Source organism: Typopeltis vanoorti, chromosome 2 (genome assembly GCF_054136105.1).
Source record: "Typopeltis vanoorti isolate ZY-2024b chromosome 2, IOZ_Tvanoo_1.0, whole genome shotgun sequence".
Classification (NCBI taxonomy): domain Eukaryota; kingdom Metazoa; phylum Arthropoda; class Arachnida; order Uropygi; family Thelyphonidae; genus Typopeltis; species Typopeltis vanoorti.
The window spans coordinates 82,251,168-82,275,081 of NC_143550.1; the positions used below are offsets into that span (position 1 = coordinate 82,251,168).

Here is a 23,914-nt window from a genome sequence, read left to right on the forward strand (position 1 = left end):
AAAACAATGTGGTATTTAATATCCCTTTAATTTAAATAATACAGTGGTATTTCGATTTTGCAAAGACATTTGATAAACTGCCACATGACAGGCTGGTAATTAAATTGGAATGAATGGGGCTGAACAGTAGATTAGTTTGCTGGATTGGAGATTGGCTGTTTGATAGGTATCAACAAGTTGCCTATGGAGGAATGATATCCCAGAAGAGGAAAGTTACTACTGGTGTATCCTAAGGGTCTGTTTTGGATGCATTGCTGTTTAATTTATATGTAAATGATATTTGGAGAGGTCTATTTGCAAGAGGACTTGAATACACTGGCTGAATGGGTAAATGAGTGGATATGTCAATTCAGTGTTGCAGAATGTAAGGTTTTGAAATCTGGGAAGCAGAGATGGGACACAGAGTACACAATTGGTGGAAATATCTTGGATGAGGTAGAGGAGATGAGAGATCTGGGAATGATTGTAAACAAGGACTTAAAATTTTGGGGACATGTTACCAAAATTGTGAGGACAACACAGCAGATAATGGGAATGATAAGGAGGGCACTGACTTGTAGAAGTAAGGATGTTATGGTTCCCTTGTATAAGGCTTTGATTAGGCCACATATGGATTACTGTGTGCAGAATTGGTCACCCAATTTTCAAAGAGATGTATGATGAAGATGTATTGGATAAGGTTCAGAGATGAGAGAAGACAGATTGACAAAATGTAATTTGCAGAAATTGGTGGATAGTAAGAGGAGAGGGGATATGATTGAGACACATAAGCTAATAAGAGGTTATTACCAAATTAATGTTGGGTAGGTTTTGTATAGAAAGGGTGAAGATAGGAAGCGAACAAGAGATCATTGCTGGAAGCTGTATAAGGAGAGTGTGAGCAAGGGGGTGAGGAGCAGGTGTTTTGCATGGAGAGTGGTGAGTGCAGAGACAGTGAACATACAGGGTGTGCGGGATAAATTTGACAGTTTCGTAAGGAAAAAGAAAATCTTCTTTGTATCTATTAAATTTAATGAATTGACAAAAAAACATTACAGGCAGAGTTAATTACAATACTATCAACAAGATTTACTCAAAATAACCACCATTAGCATCGATCACAGCTTCAATTCTGCTTCGGAACCTCGAACAAGCTGATGCTACAGTCTCCCTGGGAAGGGCCGCAAAAACTGTTTTAATTTTATCCATTAACTGGGCTTTTGTATTACTGGAAGTGCGATTGGTGTCTTTTTCAACTGCGCCCCATACAAAATAATCCATGGGGTTAAGGTCTGGGGAGTTTGGAGGCCAAACATTTGGACTGGTGAAGTCGTAGAAATTTTCAGACAACCATTTTTGACTTTTCCCAGAGGTGTGGCAAGGGGCCGAATCCTGCTGCCATACATACGGCCTACCATTGGCTACCCTTGTTACCCAGGGCTTGACTACAGTTAGCAACTCCATGAACAAAGCCCGAATTCCAATGCCAGGGTTCTTCAACACCTGTTCCTGCAGATTTGCGAGGAATTCTGCTGTACGAACGCAATCAGATCGTCTGCTAGGGATCTTTCTTCTTGCTACATCCTCGTAGTCACCATTGCAAGTCTCTAGTTCATGCCTGATTGTTTTTACTGTATTCAGGGAGCATTGGGCAGCAGTCGTAATATCCTTATTTTGATGGCGGGCACGAATCATCATGATACAAGTTATTCTCTTCCATGATTCAGGTGGGTTCCAGCTATCCATCCTTTCTGACATCTTGTACATGAATGAAGAAGGGTCCAAACTTTTAAATGAAGAGAAGTGCGTGTTAATACATGTAACTTACGGAAAAATATAATTAATTATAAATATGTCAAATTTATCCCGAACACCCTGTATTTAAGGCACGGTATGACGAACTGTGTGTATTACAGTGGACCTCCCACAATGAGTCTTTGACTCCATGGAGGTTTTTTATAATAATAATAATGACTATTCAGATTTTCACTAGCATTCCTCTCATTATTCCAAAGCTAAAAAGAAAATTAAACAAATGAACGAGAAAAGAGCAGATAATTTTTTAATACGATTCTATGATAAAGGAAGTACTTCATGTACACTATACAAGATCTTACTTACCTGGTGCAAAAATTAAAATATTAATAATGCTGTCATAATACAGAAAAGGAAGGTGAGGGAATTGATTGTTTTGGCCAGAACTGCGAGGTGAGAAGTATTGTATGAAGGAGGATGTGAAAGGAGTATTGGAAGAAGCGAAAAAAGTAGAGCAAGAGGGTGAAGTTTGTAATTCTGTGCCATGTTATGATACAGTTGAACTGAGCAGAAGGGCAATCATAGCTAATGAATCAGGATGTGGGTTGTGCAGAAGGAATGATGTAGAGTTTGTGGACCTATGACCTGAATTTGATGGAAGGAAAGATTTATACAATGCTGCTGATGAACTGCACTTAAATGGATTTGGAGTTAGGTGTCTAGAGAGAGAGAGCTTTGTTCACTGAGAGTGTGGAAGCACAAAGTCAGAACAATTAAAAAAGTTAGGGCAGATGCAGGTGAGTGTGTGTGTGAAGATATCAATGAAGCAAATGAGTGTGTGAAAAAAAAAAAAAAAAAAAAAGCAGAATCTAGTCTCTCAGGCAATAATATCAAATGGGGTAATCGATTCAGGATGTAAAGGTGGTTTGGGGCCAAAAGGAATACTAGTTTTCTATATACTATATATATATATATATATATATGTAGGAAGTATTTTTACCTTGGGTATAAATATGTTATAGATACCAAGCAATTGGTGTATATATATATATATATTGTTGAAATTAGGATTTATACATTTATAAAAATAAATTTAACTGACTAGAACCCGAGAAAGTATAACAAAAACCTTTAATACATCACAACTAGTTTCATCGGTGATCCGACTTCTTCAGGTGAGAAATAAAAACATAAGACATAAAATAACACGGTAAAAAATGAACTTTACAGCTTAATAAAAAGCAGAATAATAACAGTCATATTTGAATAGGTGACCGCGTGCTACCGTTGGCATGAGTAGAATGTGTGCGACAGCTATGACACGTCTATGACAGATGTCATAGACGTGACATCTCCTACAGTAGAGCACGAGCGAGCGCCCTTTCCAGTCATGTCCTTTTCTCGGCAAACTCTAACCTTGAAGAACAGCCACATCAAGTTGATTGGGAACGCACTACTAATTTATATATTTGCAAGGATGAATTCGAAAGAAGAATCATCGAATCAAAAGAAATAGTTCTGGACCCTTCACATTTAAACAATAATCTTAGCTACAATTTACCCGATTCCCATAGCGCAGTAATCCAGTACTGGCGCTCAAAAATTAGCTGTCGCACACATTCTACTCATGCCAACGGTAGCACGCGGTCACCTATTCAAATATGACTGTTATTATTCTGCTTTTTATTAAGCTGTAAAGTTCATTTTTTACCGTGTTATTTTATGTCTTATGTTTTTATTTCTCACCTGAAGAAGTCGGATCACCGATGAAACTAGTTGTGATGTATTAAAGGTTTTTGTTATACTTTCTCGGGTTCTAGTCAGTTAAATTTATTTTTATAAATATATATATATATATATATATATTTTTTTTTTTTTTTTTTAAATGTAATTCCCACCCATGAAAGATTATTCGAGAGAGAGCTTTATTCACTGAGAGTGTGGAAGCACAAAGTCAATCCAATTACAAAAATTAGGGCAGATGCAGGTGAGTGTGTGAAAAAAAAAAAAAAAAAAAAAAAAAAAAAAAAAAAAAAGAGCAGAATCTGGTCTCTTAGACAACAATATCAAAAGGGGTAATCAATTCAGGATGTAAAGGTGGTTGGGGCCTAAAGGAATACTACAGTTTCTATATACTATATATATATATATATATTTTTTTTTTTAAATGTAGTTCCCACCCATGAAAGATTATCTGCAAATCTATAGTACATTTGTACTGTGGGTGGGCTAAGGATTTTTTATTTTTATCAATTTTATATATATTTTCGTAACTTTTTGATTTAGTTTGGAAACAATGGGGTGGTGGTCTTACACCACCAGTGATGAAATTCATCTCCCACCTAAAAATAATCCCAAACATCCCTGTCCACAGCAGGATTCAAATAACCTGTTGGTTGGAGAGCAGGTATGCTAACCACTCAGCCAACAGTTTCTATATAATAATGCTAGAAGCTTCAGGAAAAAGAGGGGAGTTTGTGGCATTGGTTAGTGCAACTTCGCCAAAAGTTATAGGCATTAGTGAGACTTGGCTAACAGCAGGTGACATAGTTACAAGGATGAATGCGATTGATTTAGTATTTTCAGGAAGGATAGAGTAGACAGGGAAGCTGCTGATGACATCAGATGCAGTCAGCAAGATTAGGAGTCAGTTGGGCAGATGGCAGTTCTTTTGAGTCAATCTGATGTGAGATTTTGGGCAATAAGACAAAGTATACAGTAAAACTAGTTACTGCTATAGGCCAGAAATGATGTGGAAGACATGCATCAGTAGATTAATACAACGAATGCAAGTGAGTAATTATTTTTGGGGAATATAAATTTGGAAACATAGACTGGAAGGAGGAAGATCACATGGTGGGAAGAAAATGGAATTCATACACTTACTGACAGATAATTACTTGAAGCAGAATGTGACAGCGGGGATTCGGGGTATGAGAGTTCTGGATCCTTTATAGCAGTGATGGCGAATTTTTTTACCCAGGTGTGTCAAACATCTTTTTTTTTTTAAATATTGACGTTGTTGATGTGCCACTTGCATACATGCATTATAAATTTAACTACTTAATCATAGATGGTGACTTATACATATCATATTAGGCTATTTATTTAATAGGACATTGATATACAATCTATGAATTCATATTATACAATTAATTTAATAAACTGAAATTATTGAAATTAGTTTTTTCATCAGAATACCAATATTTTTCAACATCCAAGGTGTGTCACCTGAAACCCTCAAGTGTGTCAGTGCTGTCACGCGTGTCATAGGTTCGCCATCACTGCTTTATAGGGTCAGAAGACCTGTCCATACTAACGTGGCTACATTGCCTTTAAATGGGGAAAGTGATTATGTGGTCTTGACTTTGGATACAGCAAAAAGTGGAAATTCCAGTTGAGGAGTATATGTGAAACTACCAGGCAGGTGATTATGATGTACTTAGGAGGCAGCTTGAAGCAGTATCATGGCATAAAGATCTGCAAGGGAAGATGTTCACAGTCAATGGGGAATAGTCAAGAGGTATCTGGAGGAAGCAATATCATACTATATACTCAGTCACGAGGGTAAATCATGTAGGAGTTAGATGAATAAGTAGTATCATTAAGCATGAGCTATCAAAAAGGAAAATGATGTGAAGTATATATATATATATATAAGGAGAAAGTGACTAGCTAACTCATAAACAGCACAAGGATCAGGCAAGAAAGGTGACAAGCATGGTATGGAAGACAAAATCAGATTATGAGAAGAAATTAGCAGAGTAGGGAAAAGGAAATTCCAAAGAGTGTTTTGGTTATGTGACAAGGAGGAGGAAGAACGACTATGGAAGGATAACTTTAATAAATGTAGATGGTAGAGAGTTGACAGAGGCAGACAAAATTGTTGAGCTACTGAGTGACCACTTTGCAAGGGTATATCATTTAAATGAAGACAGTGTTATGGCAGAGGCAAATTGGAGGTACATAGGATATTGCAGAATCTGAATGTAAATATAGCTGTGTCAATGGATGGAATATTGGCTTGCATTCTAAGAGAATGTGCAGGGGAACTTGTGATGCTTTTGACTAAGGTGTTTAATTTGAGTCTCAGCTCTGGCAAAGTTCCAAGAGAGTAGGAAGGCAAAATAATTCTTTTGTATAAAAGAGGATCTGAAATTCTTGTTGTTAATGTAGTTCCCATCCATGAAAGATTATTCGTAAATCAATAGTACATTTGTACTGTGGGTGGGCTAAGGATTTTTCATTTTTATCAATTTTACATATATTTTTGCAACTTTTTTTGATTTAGTATGGTGGTCTTACACCAACCAGCAGGTACGCCAACCACTCGGCCAGCAGAACTACAAAGAAATATGACCTGACGACCTGTTACAAGCCATATAAGAAGTTGGCATCCCTTATCTGCTCCACCAAAGACCAGCCACTTCCCCTAGACCTACCTGGAGTATACCAGGTCACTTGCAGCTGTAAACTGTCCTACTACGGCCAAACAGGCAGGACAGCTAATATCAGGATATCCGAACACAAAGACTACATTCGGTTTCACCAATATAACCATTCTGGGCTTGCAGACCATGCTCTGGATACCTGCCACAGAATACAATGGAAAAAAGCCACTTTCTACACTGCAGCAAATATAAATACAAAAGATTGTTCATGAATCAGCCTCAGCTTTAAAAAACTTCCAAAACCTCAACAAATTTGAATGCATGAGACTGCCCGAAATTTGGGAAGCTTACATCATGAGAACATCAGCCCAACAGTCAAGACAACCCAATTTAGTCTGCTGGGGGGGGGGCACCTTTAGGATTCTAGGAACAACGATAGTTACTCTCTTCGGCCTCATTTGCTTGTTGTTAGTGCCTGCGTGCACTTATCATAGTCTTATGTTCCCATTGAAGATGGCAATGTAACATTGCCGAAATATAGGAAGTATTGATTAAAGTTTTCTTTTAATCAACATTTAGTATATGTTATAATTTCCTGAAATAATTTAATAGTCAAAAGAGGATCTGAGTCTGTGGTAGCAATTCTAAACCGACCAGTATCTCAGGAGTGGCAGTAAAGTACTGAAAAAATTGGTTAAAAAGAGAATTCAGGAATAGGTGGATAAGAATATGATATTCTGTAAGGGGCAGCATGGATTTTTTGAAATGCTTTAGAAATCTACTAACTTTTTTTGTAATAGTGAAAACTGAGTTGGATAATGGGAATAGCTACATGGAACTCTGTTATGCAAACTGCAACAAATGGGGATGGATATAAAACTCATAATATGGATAAAAGGGTGGCTGATGGACAAATACCAAAAAGTAATATACATGGAGGAGCAGAATCCAGGAAAAAGGCAGGTAACTAGTGGTGTGCCATAGGACCCTGTGCTGGGACCACCGCTGTTTAATTTGTACATAAATGATATAGGAAATAATTTGAAGGGAGATATTCAGTTGCTTGCTGATGATGCAAAGTTGGGTAGGGGTAATAGATAATCAAGATGATGTAGAGAGCTTGCAGGATAATTTAAGCAGGCTAACAGTATGGACAAAACATGATGGATGTCAATTTAATGTGGGCAAGTGTAAAGTTATGCATTTTGGGATACAAAGATTTAAATCTGTGTACGACATTGAGGGGGGTGCTTAAGGGTCAAAGCTGTATAACTGAGAGGAGATCTCCACATAGCCTTCAAAGGAATGCGGAGAACCGACCAGGGCTTCTGACCTAATGTCCAATCCTCACCTTCTCGTGGTGCACCCTGTTGGGTATCTACTCGGATACTGAACGGACGAGGATGGGATGGCAATTTGGGATTTAGCCAACCAAATTGTAATTCTTATTGGTTAAACCAAAATATAGAATGATGGTACAACATGACAAAATTTCATGCCGGCTGGGGCGTCGCCCGGTTAAACAAGGCCCCCGTTGTTTTTGCCAGGGAACCAGGGCGAACAGCGAAAAGTCAGCTATTGGAACAAATCTGAAAATAAACCCCAACTCAACATCACCAGAGTTAAAGATCGGTACTATCAACATAAGAAGATTGAATGGCAAAGAAATGGAGCTAGCTGAGGAATTAGATAAGTACCAGATCGACATAATAGGGGTGACTGAAACAAAAAAGACCAAAACTGGTGAGATCTTTCTGAGCAATAAATACAAAATGTTATATTCAGGCAATGACAATCAAGGAAAAGTAGGAGTAGCCATAGTATTTAACACAAAATACGAGGCTAATCTTCTTGAATGGCAGGCAGTCTCAAGTAGAGTAATGTGGGCAAATATGAGAATGGGGAACTGGAGAATGACACTTATTTGTGCCTATGGTCCCACAGAAGGTTCTACTAAGGTAGAAGTGGAGGAATTTTTTGAGGCTTTAGAAAAAGCAACTGACACAATGAAAAATGAAAAGTTGGTCCTTGTTGGGGATCTAAATAAAAGAGTAGGAAATGATTGTGAGACATACAAAAATATTTTGGGAAAATTTGGAGAAAAGAGCAAAGCTAATAATAATGGCAAATATCTGTTGGATTTCTGCTCAGGACATGGACTGGTTATTACTAACACCATGTTCCAACATAAAAATGTGCACAAATTCACATGGAGAGAAGAGGCTAGGAATAAGAAAAGTCTCATTGACTATGTTATTGTTGATATTGATGTTTTCTTCCTGGTGCAGGACACCAGAGTGTACAGAGGATTTGAAATTGGAAGTGATCACTATTTAGTCTTGAGCAGGATAAAATTGAATTTCATATCGAAAAGAATAACATGTAAGAAAGTTTTAAAGCGAATAAAAGTTGAGCAGCTCTCAGATGTGAGCTGTAGACTAAAATACACAAAGATTATTGAAGAAAAAATGAAAGAGTTTGAGAACAGGAATCAAACCTTGGAGATTCAGTGGCAAACTCTGAAGAAAACATTGATTGATTCTGCCAGAGAGGCATGTGGTGAGGTTGTCTGTAAGGATAAAAAAATCAGAACTCCCTGGTGGACACAGGAAGTTAAAGAGGCAGTGAAGGAAAATAAGAAAGCATACCAAAAGTTCCTGTCAGATAAGTCGGCTTGTGCTCTTAGAGAATATAGAGACAAATGCAAGAATGCTAAACACTGTGTAAAACTAGCTAAATAAAAGTCATGGGAGGACTTTGGCAAGAATATAGAAAATAAATATCAAGAAGGTGGCAAAATATTCTGGAGGTTGTTGAAGAAGCTTAAGAATGGAGGAAAGAGTGCTATAAAAGGAATTAGAGATGATAAAGGTGACATGAAAACGGGAGAAAAAGATATCCTTGAAGTATGGAGTAATTACTTTGAAAAACTGCTAAATGAAACAAGCAGTGATGACAGCACAGTGGTAAAAAACACTGACCAGGCATGTACTCAGGAATACATATCCATACTTGAAGTAGAAAAAGCCATCAAAGGCTTGAAATGTGGAAAGGCAGCAGGAGTAGATGATATTCGACCAGAAATGCTGAAGTATGGTGGTATAAGAGTCTTACAGTGGCTGCACTGCATAGTTCAGAAAGCCTGGACAGAGGGACAAATTCCCGATGATTGGAGTAGAGCTCTCATAGTACCCATATATAAAAAGGGAAATAAAACTGCATGTGAGAATTACAGAGGTATTTCCCTACTGAGTGTTCCTGGCAAGATCTATGCAAGTATACTTGAGAAACGGTTGAGAAGAATTGTGGAAGAAAAGCTTGGTGAAGAACAAGCTGGATTCAGGCCAAATAGAGGCTGTCAGGATCAGATCTTCACTTTACGACAAATAGTCGAGAAAGCATGGGAATATAACAAAGATCTGTATTTAAGTTTTGTCGATCTGGAAAAGGCATATGACAAGGTGCCAAGAGAGAAGGGGCATTATATCAAGCAATACTTAGTCTTTATTTGTGTTGTAAGTTAGAATTGAAGGAAGTACAGGAAGATGGTTTAAAGTTAAATCTGGAGTGAGACAAGGATGTACATTATCCCCTCTGTTATTCATTATCTATATGGATCACATTATGAAGGAAAGTGGTATTAAACATGATATCAAAATTGGAGATGTTAATATCAGCTCTTTGCTTTATGCGGATGATGTTATACTTCTAAATAAATCCGCTACAAGTCTGCAAGATTCTCTGATTAAATTGAATAGCTGTTGTAATAGATATGGTACGAAGGTCAGCAATAAAAAGACAAAGACAATGAAAATAGGCAGAATCGTTGAAAATGTCAACTGTGTTGTGAATGGAGAACCTGTGGAACAAGTAAAACATTTCAGCTATTTAGGCACGATTTTTACTGAAGATGGTAAATTAAATATAGAAATAGACAACAGAATCAGCAAAGCTGGTATGGTGGGAAGTCAATTGAATAAATTCATATGGAATAAGAGAGAAATTAGTCGGAACACTAAATTAGTTATATACAAGACAGTGTTCAAACCAGTTTTAACTTATGGATCTGAGAGCTGGGTCAGAAGTAAAACACTTGACCAAAGACTAGAGACCACTGATATGAGAGTCCTGAGAAAGATTATAGGCGTGAACAGATGGCATCAATGGCAGTATCATATTAAAAACGAGGATATTAGGAAAGAACTTGACATTGTCAGCATTCAGGAATGCGTTAGCAGAGCTAATCTCAGGTGGTATGGTCACTTAAACAGAATGGGCGAAGAAAGATTAGCAAAACAAGTGTTCTCTGCCAGGTTGGCAGCAAAACGACCCAGAGGAAGACCAAGATATAGGTGGATTGATAAGGTACAAAGTGCTTTAGACGATAGAAATATAAGATCTGATAATGTTGGAGTGTTGACAAGTAACAGACTGATTTGGAGGAAAATTGTAGATAGGAAATTAATAGTGATGTAATTTTTTTCATGTAGTACTATCATATCCTGTACACCCCTTGAGGGAAATGGCAGGAATTTGATGATGATGATGATACGACATTGAGGGGAAATGTATGCCAGGAAATTGATGAAGCCAGGGATTTAGCTGTGGTGGTAGTAGATAGAGAGTTGAAGTTTAGAAGGCATATTGCTAAAGTAGCTACAGTAGCTCACAGGATTAATTGGTTATTGAACACATTAACAAGCAGAGATTCATTCCTCTTTATAAATCCTTGATACGACCACATCTGGATACTGTGCTCAGGTCTGGTCACCTGGATTTCTTGGGGATGAGGAAGTGGTGGAAAGATTCAGAGGAAGACCAAGATATAGGTGGATTGATAAGGTACAAAGTGCTTTAGACGATAGAAATATAAGATCTGATAATGTTGGAGTGTTGACAAGTAACAGACTGATTTGGAGGAAAATTGTAGATAGGAAATTAATAGTGATGTAATTTTTTTCATGTAGTACTATCATATCCTGTACACCCCTTGAGGGAAATGGCAGGAATTTGATGATGATGATGATGATACGACATTGAGGGGAAATGTATGCCAGGAAATTGATGAAGCCAGGGATTTAGCTGTGGTGGTAGTAGATAGAGAGTTGAAGTTTAGAAGGCATATTGCTAAAGTAGCTACAGTAGCTCACAGGATTAATTGGTTATTGAACACATTAACAAGCAGAGATTCATTCCTCTTTATAAATCCTTGATACGACCACATCTGGATACTGTGCTCAGGTCTGGTCACCTGGATTTCTTGGGGATGAGGAAGTGGTGGAAAGATTCCGAGGCGAGTCGTCTGTGGAATGTTCCCTATGAGGGGTTTTGTGAGTTACAAAAGTTGGTTGATATGTTGGGAAAAAAGGTATGACAGAAACATTTAAGTTACTTAAAGGATTTCATAGGGTTAATACAAAGGAAACTTTCAGCACTTGGCTTGCAGGGGGGGGGGGGGACAAGAGGGCATCTCTTGAAGTTGACTAAAAGTGTGGTTAGCAAAGGTGTGAATACTACTTTTTTGCTTAGAGAGTAGTGAATGAATGAATGAAATTGGTTGCCTGAGTCAATTGTGAGTACAAGGAGAGGTAGAATAGATATTGTGTTGACGGTTTGGGTCATCCACAGTGAGTCTTTGGACTCCATGGTGGTGCCTGTGCAATTAATGATTATTATTATCATTACTGATGTTCTATAACTCACCATTTTTCATTCACCTGATACTGCTGGGCCCATACATATGACTGGAGGTAGACACTATCCTGAATTTTTCTGGAATTCAGGTCACACATTTCAACTAACTTTCATATGCCATCCTTAAATACCTCATCTATTTCTGTGTCCAAGTAACAACAGCACTATTTTTTAATTTTAATTTATTTTTAATTTCAATAATATATAAAGTTGCATGGCTTCTACTGAAAATTGCCAGAAGCAATTTTCAGTAGAAGATGTATTATCAAGATAATGTTTAGGAATTTTAGTTTAATTCCAACTGACTTGAGTCTACAAGAGAATGTCTTGTAGAGTTAAGTCACTTGGAATTGCTGTTCCAAAGAAAGGCATACTGCCAGTGTGCTTTCTGAGGTTTAAGAATTGCTTTACTGAAAGAAGGCAGAGCAGACAGATGAAAGGCACACTAAAGGTGGGAGGAAGTTCATAGGCAGAGTTGTCCATTTTTGTTGCAGTTATGCATTCAATAGCTATAGCAAGTGACTCTTTCCAGGTTCAGTAATTTCTATTCTGCAGCTGTAACATTTCAGTTTTGTTTGTGTTATCTGCATTGATGAAATGTGTTATTCAAGTGGCATGTGGTGTTCTGGAATTGCTTCACTTGGGTACTGCTGACCTTATTTCATGCAGGACATTTTAGGTAGAACATGTTTGTGGTCAACACCATAACAGGAGAAGGAATGAGTAGCCATCATCTCATTCAACATTAAACATGAAGAATGACAGGCAATCTCACCTCAAGTAGTGATGTTGCAAATTTCAAAATGGGAAATCTGACAATGAGACATGTGCCTATGGTTGCACAGAAGGTTTTACTGTGGAACAAGGACAGGAGATGAATCATAGGACAGTTGACTTAAAGAACAAGAGAAAGCTGGTGGTAGTTCTTGCTGCAGATTTAAGCAGTAGAGTAGGATATGAATATCAGATATACAGAAATATTTTGGGAAAATTTGGAGAAAAGGACAAATCTAAAAATAATTGTAAGTAGCTGTGGGATTTCTGTTTAGAACATGGGCTAATCATTACAAACTTCATGCCACAAGATAAAGATGTTCATAAATTCATATAAAAAACAATGTTAATTAAATGCTTAAGGAATTGACAGCATACACTAGAACTATAAATTAAATCAACTTTAATATATACTTTCCAATATTTTAGCAACGGCACGTTTCCATCTTCATGGGAACTTAAGATAAAGGCACGTGCATGCAAGTACTACATAACAGCAAATGAGAAATGAAGCGAGGAAGCTACCGTTTTCCTAAAGTCCTGATGGTGCCCCCCCATCAGGACTTTATGTTTAACCAGCGTATAAGCCTTTCTACAAGAAAAAACAATGTTATTGGTGACTGATATCTTTACATTGATTTAAGATATGAGAGTAAAACAGAGTGAGGGATACAAGAGTATAACTTGGGTGTGGATGTTGTAAAAGTCTGCTCTAGATGAATTTTTATAGCTCCTTGAATTTATAAAGCTTGTCATAAAACATGGGAGTGGGGGAAGGAAATGATTACCATTTAGTTTTGAGCAGGACAAAAATTATTATCATATTGAAAGAAAAGTATGAATATTTTAAAAAGAATAAGGTTGAGCAGCTTTCAATGATGAACTGTGAATTCAAACATTATTAGATTATTTTGCAAACATAATTATAAACATTATTGCATTAAAAATGAAAGTTTGAAAACAAGAACCAAGATGTTGTATGCAAAGATAGAAAAATCCAAACTTCACGGAGTTTGCTATCCTTGCAAATAACTTCAAGGACAGAAAAGTTAGCAGTCCTGTAAAAGAAGAAATCATATCTAAAATACCTGACAAGGAATCAACAGGAACTTTCAAAGAATACAGAGAAAAAAAATGTAAGAAAGCTAAGCTATTTATAAAAAAGTACCTAAATGAAAATCATAGGAAAATAAATTTCACAAAGGTGGGATAATGTTTTGGAGGCTAATGAAAAATGTTTGGTAATGGAGGTGGAGTGCCACAAAAGGAATCGAAATAATAAAGATAATGTAAAAACTGAAGAGATATTCTGGCTATCTGGAGTAATTAGCTGAAAGATTGTTAATTGAAACACTTTTAGTGAAGCAAACTCTTATACTTAATCAGTGTTTCTGATTTGAACCTTTGGATGTTAGATGAATTACTGTATTACCCAAAACTGGAAATATCAAACTATTAATCAAGTTTTATTTGGAATTATATTTTCAATCTACTGAAATAAATAATTATTTCAGCTGAATTATACTAACATTCTATCAAGTTTTGATTTCAATATTTAAATTGCAAACATTGTGAATTTTCTGTTCCTACAAGTATGAGTATCTTGCTGATATTATTAATGAATAGACCTCTGATTTCTTGAAAGAGTGAAAGCATGTTCTTAAATATGCCAATTAACTGAAATATAATAAGCACGATATTGGATGTATTGTTGAACTTATGTATTTTGAAGTCATGGCCCAATATTTACTACCTTGATAATCTTCTTCTTCTTGCCTTTCATTGATATTGAGCGTTAACTGTTTTACATGCTGTTTTTCTGCACGCTCTGCCTATTAATGGAATAAAACAAATTTTGAAGTTAATTTAAAAAAAAAAAATAAGCAACAAGAAATTATTAATGGATTAATACCTATCATTAAATATAAGTTCTCATTTAAGCATGTAATTTATTATGTGTTTAAATGAGAATCAAAAACATTTCAGAATCCTCTACAGCTAAAAGAAAGCTGCAGAAGATTCTGAAATGTTTATAGCTTATATTATCCATTTAAGTTTTATTATTTGGATTCTATTCAGTTCTTAATGTCAGAAATTTACACTACTTACTAATTCTGAGATGCTTCAGTGAATCAGTTTTACGGCATATAGCAAAAAGAAGGCATGTAATTATGCTGAATAACATTTTTTATTCATTAATAACATAAACGTTTTTTTAAATCCTCTAATTTTTATTTGTATTCAAATTATAGGAACTTATATAAGCACACTGAAAGATGGAGATGCTATTTTTGCTGCCAAGACAATATCTCTGCTGCCTGGAATTCCAGATTAGTGGATATGTAAACTTTCCTACATAGCATTAGTTCAATTCAGTATAAGATCCAGTTCACATTAAAAGTTTGATATAACAAACAACTAATATTTAAGCAACAGACAAGGGTTTTTTGCATTTGACCTTAGAAAGTCTCCTTTAGGTTTGCTAATTTTTATTTTTTTTATTTTAATGGATGTTATAGTCTATAGCACAGGCTGAGTGAGAAGTGCTGGGGTTTTTGACTTGAACCATGAATGCATTGCATGCCGAAATGAAATTTTATCATGGACTGATCTGGCACACTTTTGGTGAACCAAGGCTTTGGATAAGAGTCAGAAGTTTTAAGTGGAGTTGGGAATGAAGACCCATCACAACAAGGATTATTCAGTAATCTGAATAATCCTTGCTGGGATGTGAGGTCAGAGTAAGTGTTTGGATCAGTTAAGTGGAAACATCAGATCATAGAAAAAAGAGGTAAATAAATCCCAGAGGTCATTCCAGTTAGAATCATTGTGGTGACATTAGACATGAGGCTAAGAGATGATCAATCTATAGAAAGTAAACCTGGATAAGGATATGGTTATGGCTGTAAGAGGAGATAACCTCCACAGTGTATTTGAAGGGGAAGGAGAGCTGGTTAAGACAAGGTCCAAGGTGTTGGAAGAATGATGAGGACTATCTGGTATTTTGGCAAGTAAATGATCAATTTATGTTAGATAATTACTAATAACAAGTAATTTGATTTCCCTTCTAGCTTGATTTTTGAGGTTAAAGGAGAGACAGTGTGAATTAAGCATATTAGTCTCCAAGAAAAAGCGGTGGGCCCCGACAGAATTCCAGTGGAGGCATGGAAGGCACTGGGGGAAGAGGGAATTGACCTGCTGTGGGACCTGTTCATGAAAGTTTACCAACAGGAAAATATACCCGAGGAATGGAGGGAGAGTACTCTTGTTCCCATCTACAAGGGTAAAGGGGATGCACAAGACTGTAAAAATTACAGAGGAATAAAGTTGATGTCCCACACAATGAAGATCCTAGAAAGGGTTCTTGATGGTAGATTGAGGGAGGTGGTGGAGATTGCAAAGGAACAATTTGGCTTCATGCCTGGTAGATCAACAACAGATGTTATCTTTGGGTTACGACAGATGATGGAAAAATATCGAGAGAAACAAAGGGAGCTACATCTGGTATTTATTGATCTGGAGAAAGCATATGATAGAGTGCCAAGGCAAGAAGTCTGGAGGTGTCTGAGGGAGAAGAAGGTGCCGGAGAAATATGTCAGGTTGGTGCGGGAAATGTACAGAAATGTGAAGACAAGTGTTCGGACCTGTTTGGGACAGACAGAAAGTTTTCAAGTAACAGTTGGCTTGCATCAAGGGTCAGCATTAAGTCCGTTTCTGTTTAATATTATGATGGAGGTGGTAACAGAGGAGGTGAGAGAAGATGCACCTTGGACAATGTTGTATGCAGATGACATCTTGCTGTGTGTAGATTCAAGAGAAGAAGCGGAAACTAAACTGGAAAGATGGAGAAAAGTACTGGAAGAGAGAGGTATGAGACTGAGCAGAAGTAAGACAGAGTATATGTGTTGCGCAGTGGGCGGTAGCCAGGAGACAGATCTGGAGCTGGAAGGAAATGTCATCAGGAAGGTGAGAGACTTTAGATACTTAAGTTCAACAGTGGAAGAAGATGGAGGAGCTGAGAAGGAAGTGGGATGCAGGATACAAGCAGGTTGGAGGAACTGGAGGGAGATGGCTGGAGTGTTATGCGATAAGAGGGTACCGATCAATCTGAAAGGCAAAATTTATAGGACAGTAGTGAGGCCAGCTATGACATATGCTATAGAAACTGTGGCCCTGAGGAAAAATAACATCAGCAGGATGGAAGTAGCAGAGATGAGAATGCTTAGGTGGATGTGCAGTCTGACCAGAAAGGATCACCTGAGAAATGTCAGGGGAACAGTAAAAGTTACGAACTTAGGAGCGAAAATACAGGAGGCAAGGTTGAGATGGTTTGGTCATGTGATGAGGAGGGAGGACGAATATGTGGGAAGAAGGGTCATGCAGATGGATGTGCAAGGAAGGCGGAAGCGTGGGCGGCCAAAGAAGAGATGGAGGGAGCTGGTAGAAGAGGACTTGAAGATGAAGAACTCGGATGTGGTGACAGCACAAGACAGGAAGGTGTGGAGGAGACTCATAACAAGCAGTGACCCCACTTAAGTGGGAGAAGCTGTAGAAGAAGAAGTCTCCAAGAAAAATTGAGACTCAGTGTTGGGTAATTAGACAAAATCTGAAATCAAATTTCAGAGATAAATAATCAGATATTAGCATGGTTATCTGAATTAGGAGAGCAATCAAGGCAGTAAATGAAATCAATAAAGTGAGGCAGAAAATATTGAGTCAGAGCAGATCAAGAGATACCCGAAAAAAGCATATATTCCACCCTTCTTGCAGAAGGGCATTATGTATGATGTAGTTGGAGTAGTTGAGGTGAACTGTTGATGTAGATTATATCAACTGAAATTCTGTAAGAAATAAGAGAATGGGCTTTGATGTCTGAAAGGTAGTGATGTTGTGCTTGACACTCTTTGTACTGATGCCCTGGATGTTGTAAAATCTATAAGAAAGTGATTATTATTTTTTTTTTTGTGATAAATTTTTGATATTTCTTGCAATTTTTTTATAGAATATTTTTAACCATATTATCACTACATTTATTATGAAATATAATAAATAATAATGTTGAAAACTGGCAAGGCATGCAGCAGGGGTGAGAAACTTCTGGGCATAATTTTCATACAGGGAGGGCTTAGAATGGTCCAAGCTTGATCTCAACAATGTCCCCTGCACAGAGCTCAGGCATGACACAGTAGAGTAAGCAACAGCAAGATTATTCACTACATGGTTGGGAAGTCTCCTGATGCATTACTATCAGGTTCAGTACTATATACTGTTTAGTGATTGGTCTACAGAACCATTTTAATGCTGTACACTCAAAGGAGGTGGTACTGGCTCCCTAGTTATTTGATTATGGTGTGTTAAGCATGCTTAGCAAGACAAAAAAAAGATTGACGGGGGGGTTGACTTGCTGAATGCTTGACCAGTTAAACACTGAGAAAGGCTTATGAATGTTTTAGTGTTTTCTATGTAAACTCCAGCCACAGGCTATATTAAGAAGTTTATGGTATAGTGGAAGTGGTTGGGAGACATGGGGGAACAGGCATGATGCCACCTCTCTGAGAGGGGGATGCGACAATGTGAAGTATACTAATTAAATACAAGCATACCCCTTGGAAAGAAGTCAACAGACACCACAGTATGAGGAACAAACAACCATGGCACCCACCTTAATAAGAAGTAGGACCTGTTTTCACTGCAATGACTGCAGTAATTTACAGGGCATATGATAATGATCAATGGGAATTTTGGACCATTCTTCAAGTGTGGTAATTTTCATGTCCATAAACCATGCAGTTACAGCAGCAGCCTTATGACATGGTGCATCATCTTGCTGAAAGAGAAATGGTTAGTTCCATAGTTTGGTCTCTTACCACAAACAGAGATAAGAGGCCAAACCACAACCATACCATCACACCGTCACCTCCTAATTTCATAATTGGGGTAACGCACTGTAGTAAGAGATGTTCACAGGGAATCTGCTACCTGCTCAGTAGAGGATGTAGCACAATTAGTTGCTCCATAACACAGCTTTCCAAGCTTCCACTGTACATGTTCTTAGCACCACTGAAGACGATTCTGCATGTTAGTTCAGGTAATGTGGAGCTTGCATATTGCAGTCCTACCATGGAAACCCATGTTTTGAGCCTCGGTTCTGAATGTTTTTGTGCAGATTTGAGTTCCAGTCGATGTCCGGAACTCTGCATTCAATGTGTCAACTGATGGTGGTTTTAACATATTATCCACTGTAGCACCCTATGGTCATGTTTGGTGACCATAGGGAGCTACAGACTCCGTCAGTTCCCTCCACCCAGACACGGTTGCACTGTCTTGTGAATATCATACTCCTCCAATTTATACTTGCTACAAAAAACACGCGACTCTTCACATGGCAGAATGCACCTTGCCATTGGGGGGGGGGGGTAATCCATTGACTTCTTTCCTAGCATTGTATATTGAATTTCACTGTATAGCAAATCACTCCCCCCCCTCCCTTCCCACTTGTAGATACAGGGTGTCCTCAACCTAGGTCATCCTTGACTTTACAGCAGTAATCCCATAAATAATTTAAAAAATAAATTTCGACTTGCAGCAGTGCGACGTAAAATTCAAACATCTTGGGCAAACTTGTTTGTGAGTGCAGTGGAAGAATACGCCGTTATGCGCCGTTTGTTTGGGCGAGGTGGTGTCGCTTGGGTCCCAGCATACACTCTTAGGGTACTGCATGCTTTGTTTACATTGGCTCTCTCACTTTTGTGTTTGTGTATTTTTGTGACTTTTTACCCTTCAATATGGCTCCCAAATGTAAGGCAGACTCTTCCGATGGCAGTGTGTCAAAGAAAAGGAAAGCCATTACATTAGAAGTGAAATTAGACATTATTAAAAGGGCAAAAAAAGGGAGAAATGGCAACGAACATCGGCCACATGTTGAACTTAAGTCATACCACAGTTGGGACTATTATCAAGGATAAAGTTAGCATCCTTGAACACGTAAAAGGATTGGGCCCATGAAATCGACTGTGATTACTTCATTTTCCTATGCCCTAGTTCTGTTTCTTGATATATACATATGACTTTAGGGTGTTTTAGGTTAGGTAAGTAACTTAGGCTATAGTAATTCCGACTTGCATCGAAAATAGCCTTACTTGTAGGAACGTAATTAGGAAAAGTAATTTTCCTTGTAGGAACGGATCTCCGACATAACTCGAGGACCCCCCCCCCTTGTATATGTAACTGTTTAGTAATGTTTTTAAGGAGTCATATTGGTTGGCCAAGTGGTTAGTATTCGCTCTCCAGCCAAGTGGCTAAGAGTTCGAATCCTGCGTAGGCATGGATGTTTGTGACTGTTTTCTACCTTCATAGACCCAAGTATAGATACTCTCCCCCAAATATGGACTGGGTCACCATGGGAGTAGTAGACCAAAACCTCCCTCAGTAGAGGCCTTCACTCTCCAGTGGGTAGAAAAATAGGCTGTTCATCATCAGATATGTATAAATGATGTAAATAAAGCATTTGTTTAGGTCAGGTACTCAAATTAAAAATTTAGAATTTAGAATAATTTTTGCAAATGAAAAACTTATTCTGAATAGTTGGTTTAAGGGAATGGCAACTAGATTGGTTATCAATCTACACCATTAAAGGATTTGCATTTTTACCATAATATTGTCATGTTTAAGAATAACTGTAGCATTAACTGGTATAGCACAACTCACACAACTGTAGTAACAGTAGTGCGAGATAAATTTAGCCTACAGGCTTTCTTGGTATTTGACACACCATTATTACTAAATTTAATAATTCTAATCATCGTATCTAATGTAACAGTTTAGCATCTTTTTACTGGCCATTACTTTGAATTTTAACTGCCATTATTAACAACAATAAAATAAAATATATAATTTACAGTAAAATATCAAAACAGAGATGAAAAGAGCTACGGTGTCATAAAAGAAGATTGAAAAAACTGTGTATCGGTTGATTCATGGAGCATGTCATGCCACTAAAAGTGTCGTAGAAATGGAAAGTGGTCATGACTGAAAAGCATCATATGAGCATATTGTCATAAAGTAAAATATAATGTAAGGCATGATATTACTGTAGCAATGTAGAATTTTTTAAAAAATTACAGTTTTTATTTTTAGTATCATCAAAAATATAAGTAGCTGATTATGTTCTTATCGAATAAAAAGAGTTTATGTACTTTAATAGTTCACATTCCTCCACCCCCCCTCTTGCTGTCAGAACTTCTGACAGCAAGAAGTCTTATAGAATCTATGGCATAGATTCTATAAGACCTTTGACATTGTAGGAAGCATACTGTAACAAGCTATCAGGAGTTTTGAACTGTAGGATTCCGATTCAAAAATGCTAGATCTTTCAATCCATGCAATCCCGCAGATGTTCTATGGGTTTAATCAAGCAATCTCGCAACCATGGTAAAAACATCTGGTAACTGCTGTTATGTCCTGCAAACCAGTGAATGATACTGGCAGCATTGCACAGCATATTATCCTACTGGAACATATCTGTGCCATCTGGGAAGAAAATCACTTTGTATCTCATCTCTATGATTGTTGTGTTCTAAGAGATTTCCATGAAATACACCCATATCACAATGTTGCTACCTCCTGTGTGTTTCTGCTGGACCATGACATTAGGTTGATTCTTCTCTAGAAGTTTTTGCCTAAACCCCTCTGCAAGACAAGATTTATTCAAAAAGGCAACAACTCCCCCCCCTTTCTCCCCAGTCTTCAATGGTCTAATGATGTCTCTCAGAAGAAAACTGTTAACATAATCTTCAACTATTAGGCATAAGCATGATTATCCTGAGTACCTAACTTCGGAGGCCTAATGCAGAGGAGAATATGTTAGAGTGTGGTCTAGAAAACAGCGATTTGTCCATTGGTTAAATTCTACGGTCAGCCGTTCTACAGTTTTTTGTCTATGAGCTTGCATCTGGCCTCATTAATTAGCATTAATGAGGCATGGACAACCACCATTGGCAAGGCAACTGCTGATACCCAGTATCTTTTCACTCTTGGAACACCTCAACTAACAACTAAAGCATAACTTGAACAGTCTACAATACTATGGATACTGCTACCGTTCAACATATACCCTACAATAAAGCCTTTTTGAAGTTTGGGAACTTTGAACAGTACATCCCAAACACCTCCAATATCATGAATATAATATCATTATATAGTAGTTATTATATATGCATTTGGGGGGGGGGGGGGTCTGAAAAGTTCTGTTAAACACCTAGAACAAAAATGATATTAAACTGATATAATCAGAAGAAAGAACATATCTTAAAACCCTTTAATTCCCATGTTTCATCAAATTGTAATAATTTGTTCTCTTTCTTTTAGGGTATACAAGACATATCAGAGGTTTTGAATAAATTAGAAATCATCACAACTTTTCAGCACACCCTTGTATTAATGAACTGTGTGATATGATATGAATTGTAAAATGAAGAGATCCACCTTTGAAGATTTAAAAAAAAAAGTTTTTGAAGCCAAAGAGAAAATCCAGGAAAGATTTTTTTTTCAAATAGTTACAATATTGTAAACACCAAATTAAAAATTAGCATATTTCAAAATAAATGGCGAAAGAAATGAAAAACTATATTCAATTGGTATGTGTGTGTGTGGGGGGGGGGATATGTACATTGCATTAAACAGAATCAGATTATCAGTATATGATTAAATATACTGTATTATGCTAATTTTAAGGGATATTCTAATATAGCTTGTTTATTAAAAAAAAGTGCCTACTCGGCCAAAAGTGGTGACAATGACCATGGTGTTTTTAAGTTTGAGAACTACTACTCCATAGAACTATAAGAGAAATGATCAAAAGGGTCAAAATAATAACTCAGTTGGACAAATTTAATTAGCATGTCAATTTTGTTCTGTTGATTTACAGTAAGAAACAATGTCTTAAGAATACAGAAAATAAATATCAAGAAGGTAGCAAAATGTTCTGGAGGCTATTGAAAAAGCTTAGAAACGAGGAAAGAGAATAGTAAAAGGAATAAAAGATAATAAAGGTAACATGAAAACTAAAGTGAGGATATCCTAGATGTCTGGAGTAATTACTTTGAAAGACTTTAAATGAAACAAGCAGTGACAGAACAGTAGTAGAAAATTTCCAAGACAAATGCAAACAGGAATACCCCTGTTTGCATTTGTCTTGGAAATTTTCTAAATATTCTAAAGTATTCTTATATACCTGAAGTAGAAAAATCATCAGAAACTTGAAATGTGGAAAGGCAGTTTGAATAAATGATATTTGACCAGAAATGCTTAAATATGGAGGTATAAAGGTTTTGCAGTAGCTACACTGCATAATTCAGAGGACCTGGTCAAAAGGATGAATACCAGATGATTGGAATAGAGCTCTCATATTTCCCATCCATAAAAAAGGGAATAAAGTTGAAAGTAAGAATTTCAGAGGAATCTCTCTAATAAGAGTTCCCGGTAAGATTTATGCAAGCATATTTGAAAAGAGGTTGAGAAAGATTGTGGAAGAGAAACTTAGAGAAGAACAAGTTGGGTTCAGGCCAACAGAGGCTGTCAAAATCCGATTTTCACTTTATGACAAGTAATTGAGAAATCAGGGTAATTTGATAAGGATCTACAATTTAGATTTGTATATCTGGAAAAGGCATACGATAAAGTGTTCGGAGAAATGCTTTTCAAAACACTACAGTTATATGGGATAAATGGAACATTATACCGAGCAATACATGGGCCACTAATGCGCAAGGATGAGCAATATACAGATTCTCACCATCAAGTCAAACTCACTTTCCTGTGGTGTGGCCTGTTTCTACAAAAGGGGGCTCTGGCACTTACAGTGAGTATTCCTGCTGCAAAAGGATATCTTCTTAACTGAAGGAAATACCAACTAGACAACTAGGTGGTAGATGACTTTCATTGCCTGGTGAAACACCATCACCCTGCTAATTGAGGACCTGAAGTGGTGAATGCTTGAATGAATGTGGTGGCGGCTGGAACCCTTCCAGAGCAAGGGTTCCGGCCTCCCTTCTCCATGCAGGGTGAGTGATACACTTCAGGGGTATGCCTAACGTATTTAGAGACACAGACCTGCCTCCATTTTGAGTATATACAGCAGTTAAAACAGTTGTAACAAAAGCTGGTTTCTAGATAGCATAGGGCCCTGACCACTCAGTAATGAGTTACGAAGCCTCCCAGTCAACTGGCACATAATCCCATTGCCCCATATTCTGCAAGGTTGTGCGTGGTGAGAGAGTGTCAGAGTAGTGGTATGTGGAAAGTACTGTCGAGGAAACAGAATG

The 23,914-nt window shown here is 37.3% G+C and overlaps 1 protein-coding gene across 8 annotated transcripts in view; it reads right to left on the reverse strand.

Annotated features, from left to right (window-relative positions):
• Upf2 (UPF2 regulator of nonsense mediated mRNA decay) overlaps positions 1–23,914 on the reverse strand; it is a 705,876-nt gene that overhangs the window by 120,776 nt on the left and 561,186 nt on the right. For 5 of the 8 annotated variants that reach the window (XM_090412106.1, XM_090412115.1, XM_090412133.1 and 2 more), the window contains one exon: positions 14,347–14,425. The exons of 2 other annotated variants lie outside the window; for them this stretch is intronic. In XM_090412106.1, coding sequence (XP_090268232.1) covers positions 14,347–14,425 — 79 coding nt within the window. The remainder of the gene's footprint in view (positions 1–14,346; positions 14,426–23,914) is intronic. One more of the 8 variants, XR_016550245.1, reaches the window with a different exon arrangement.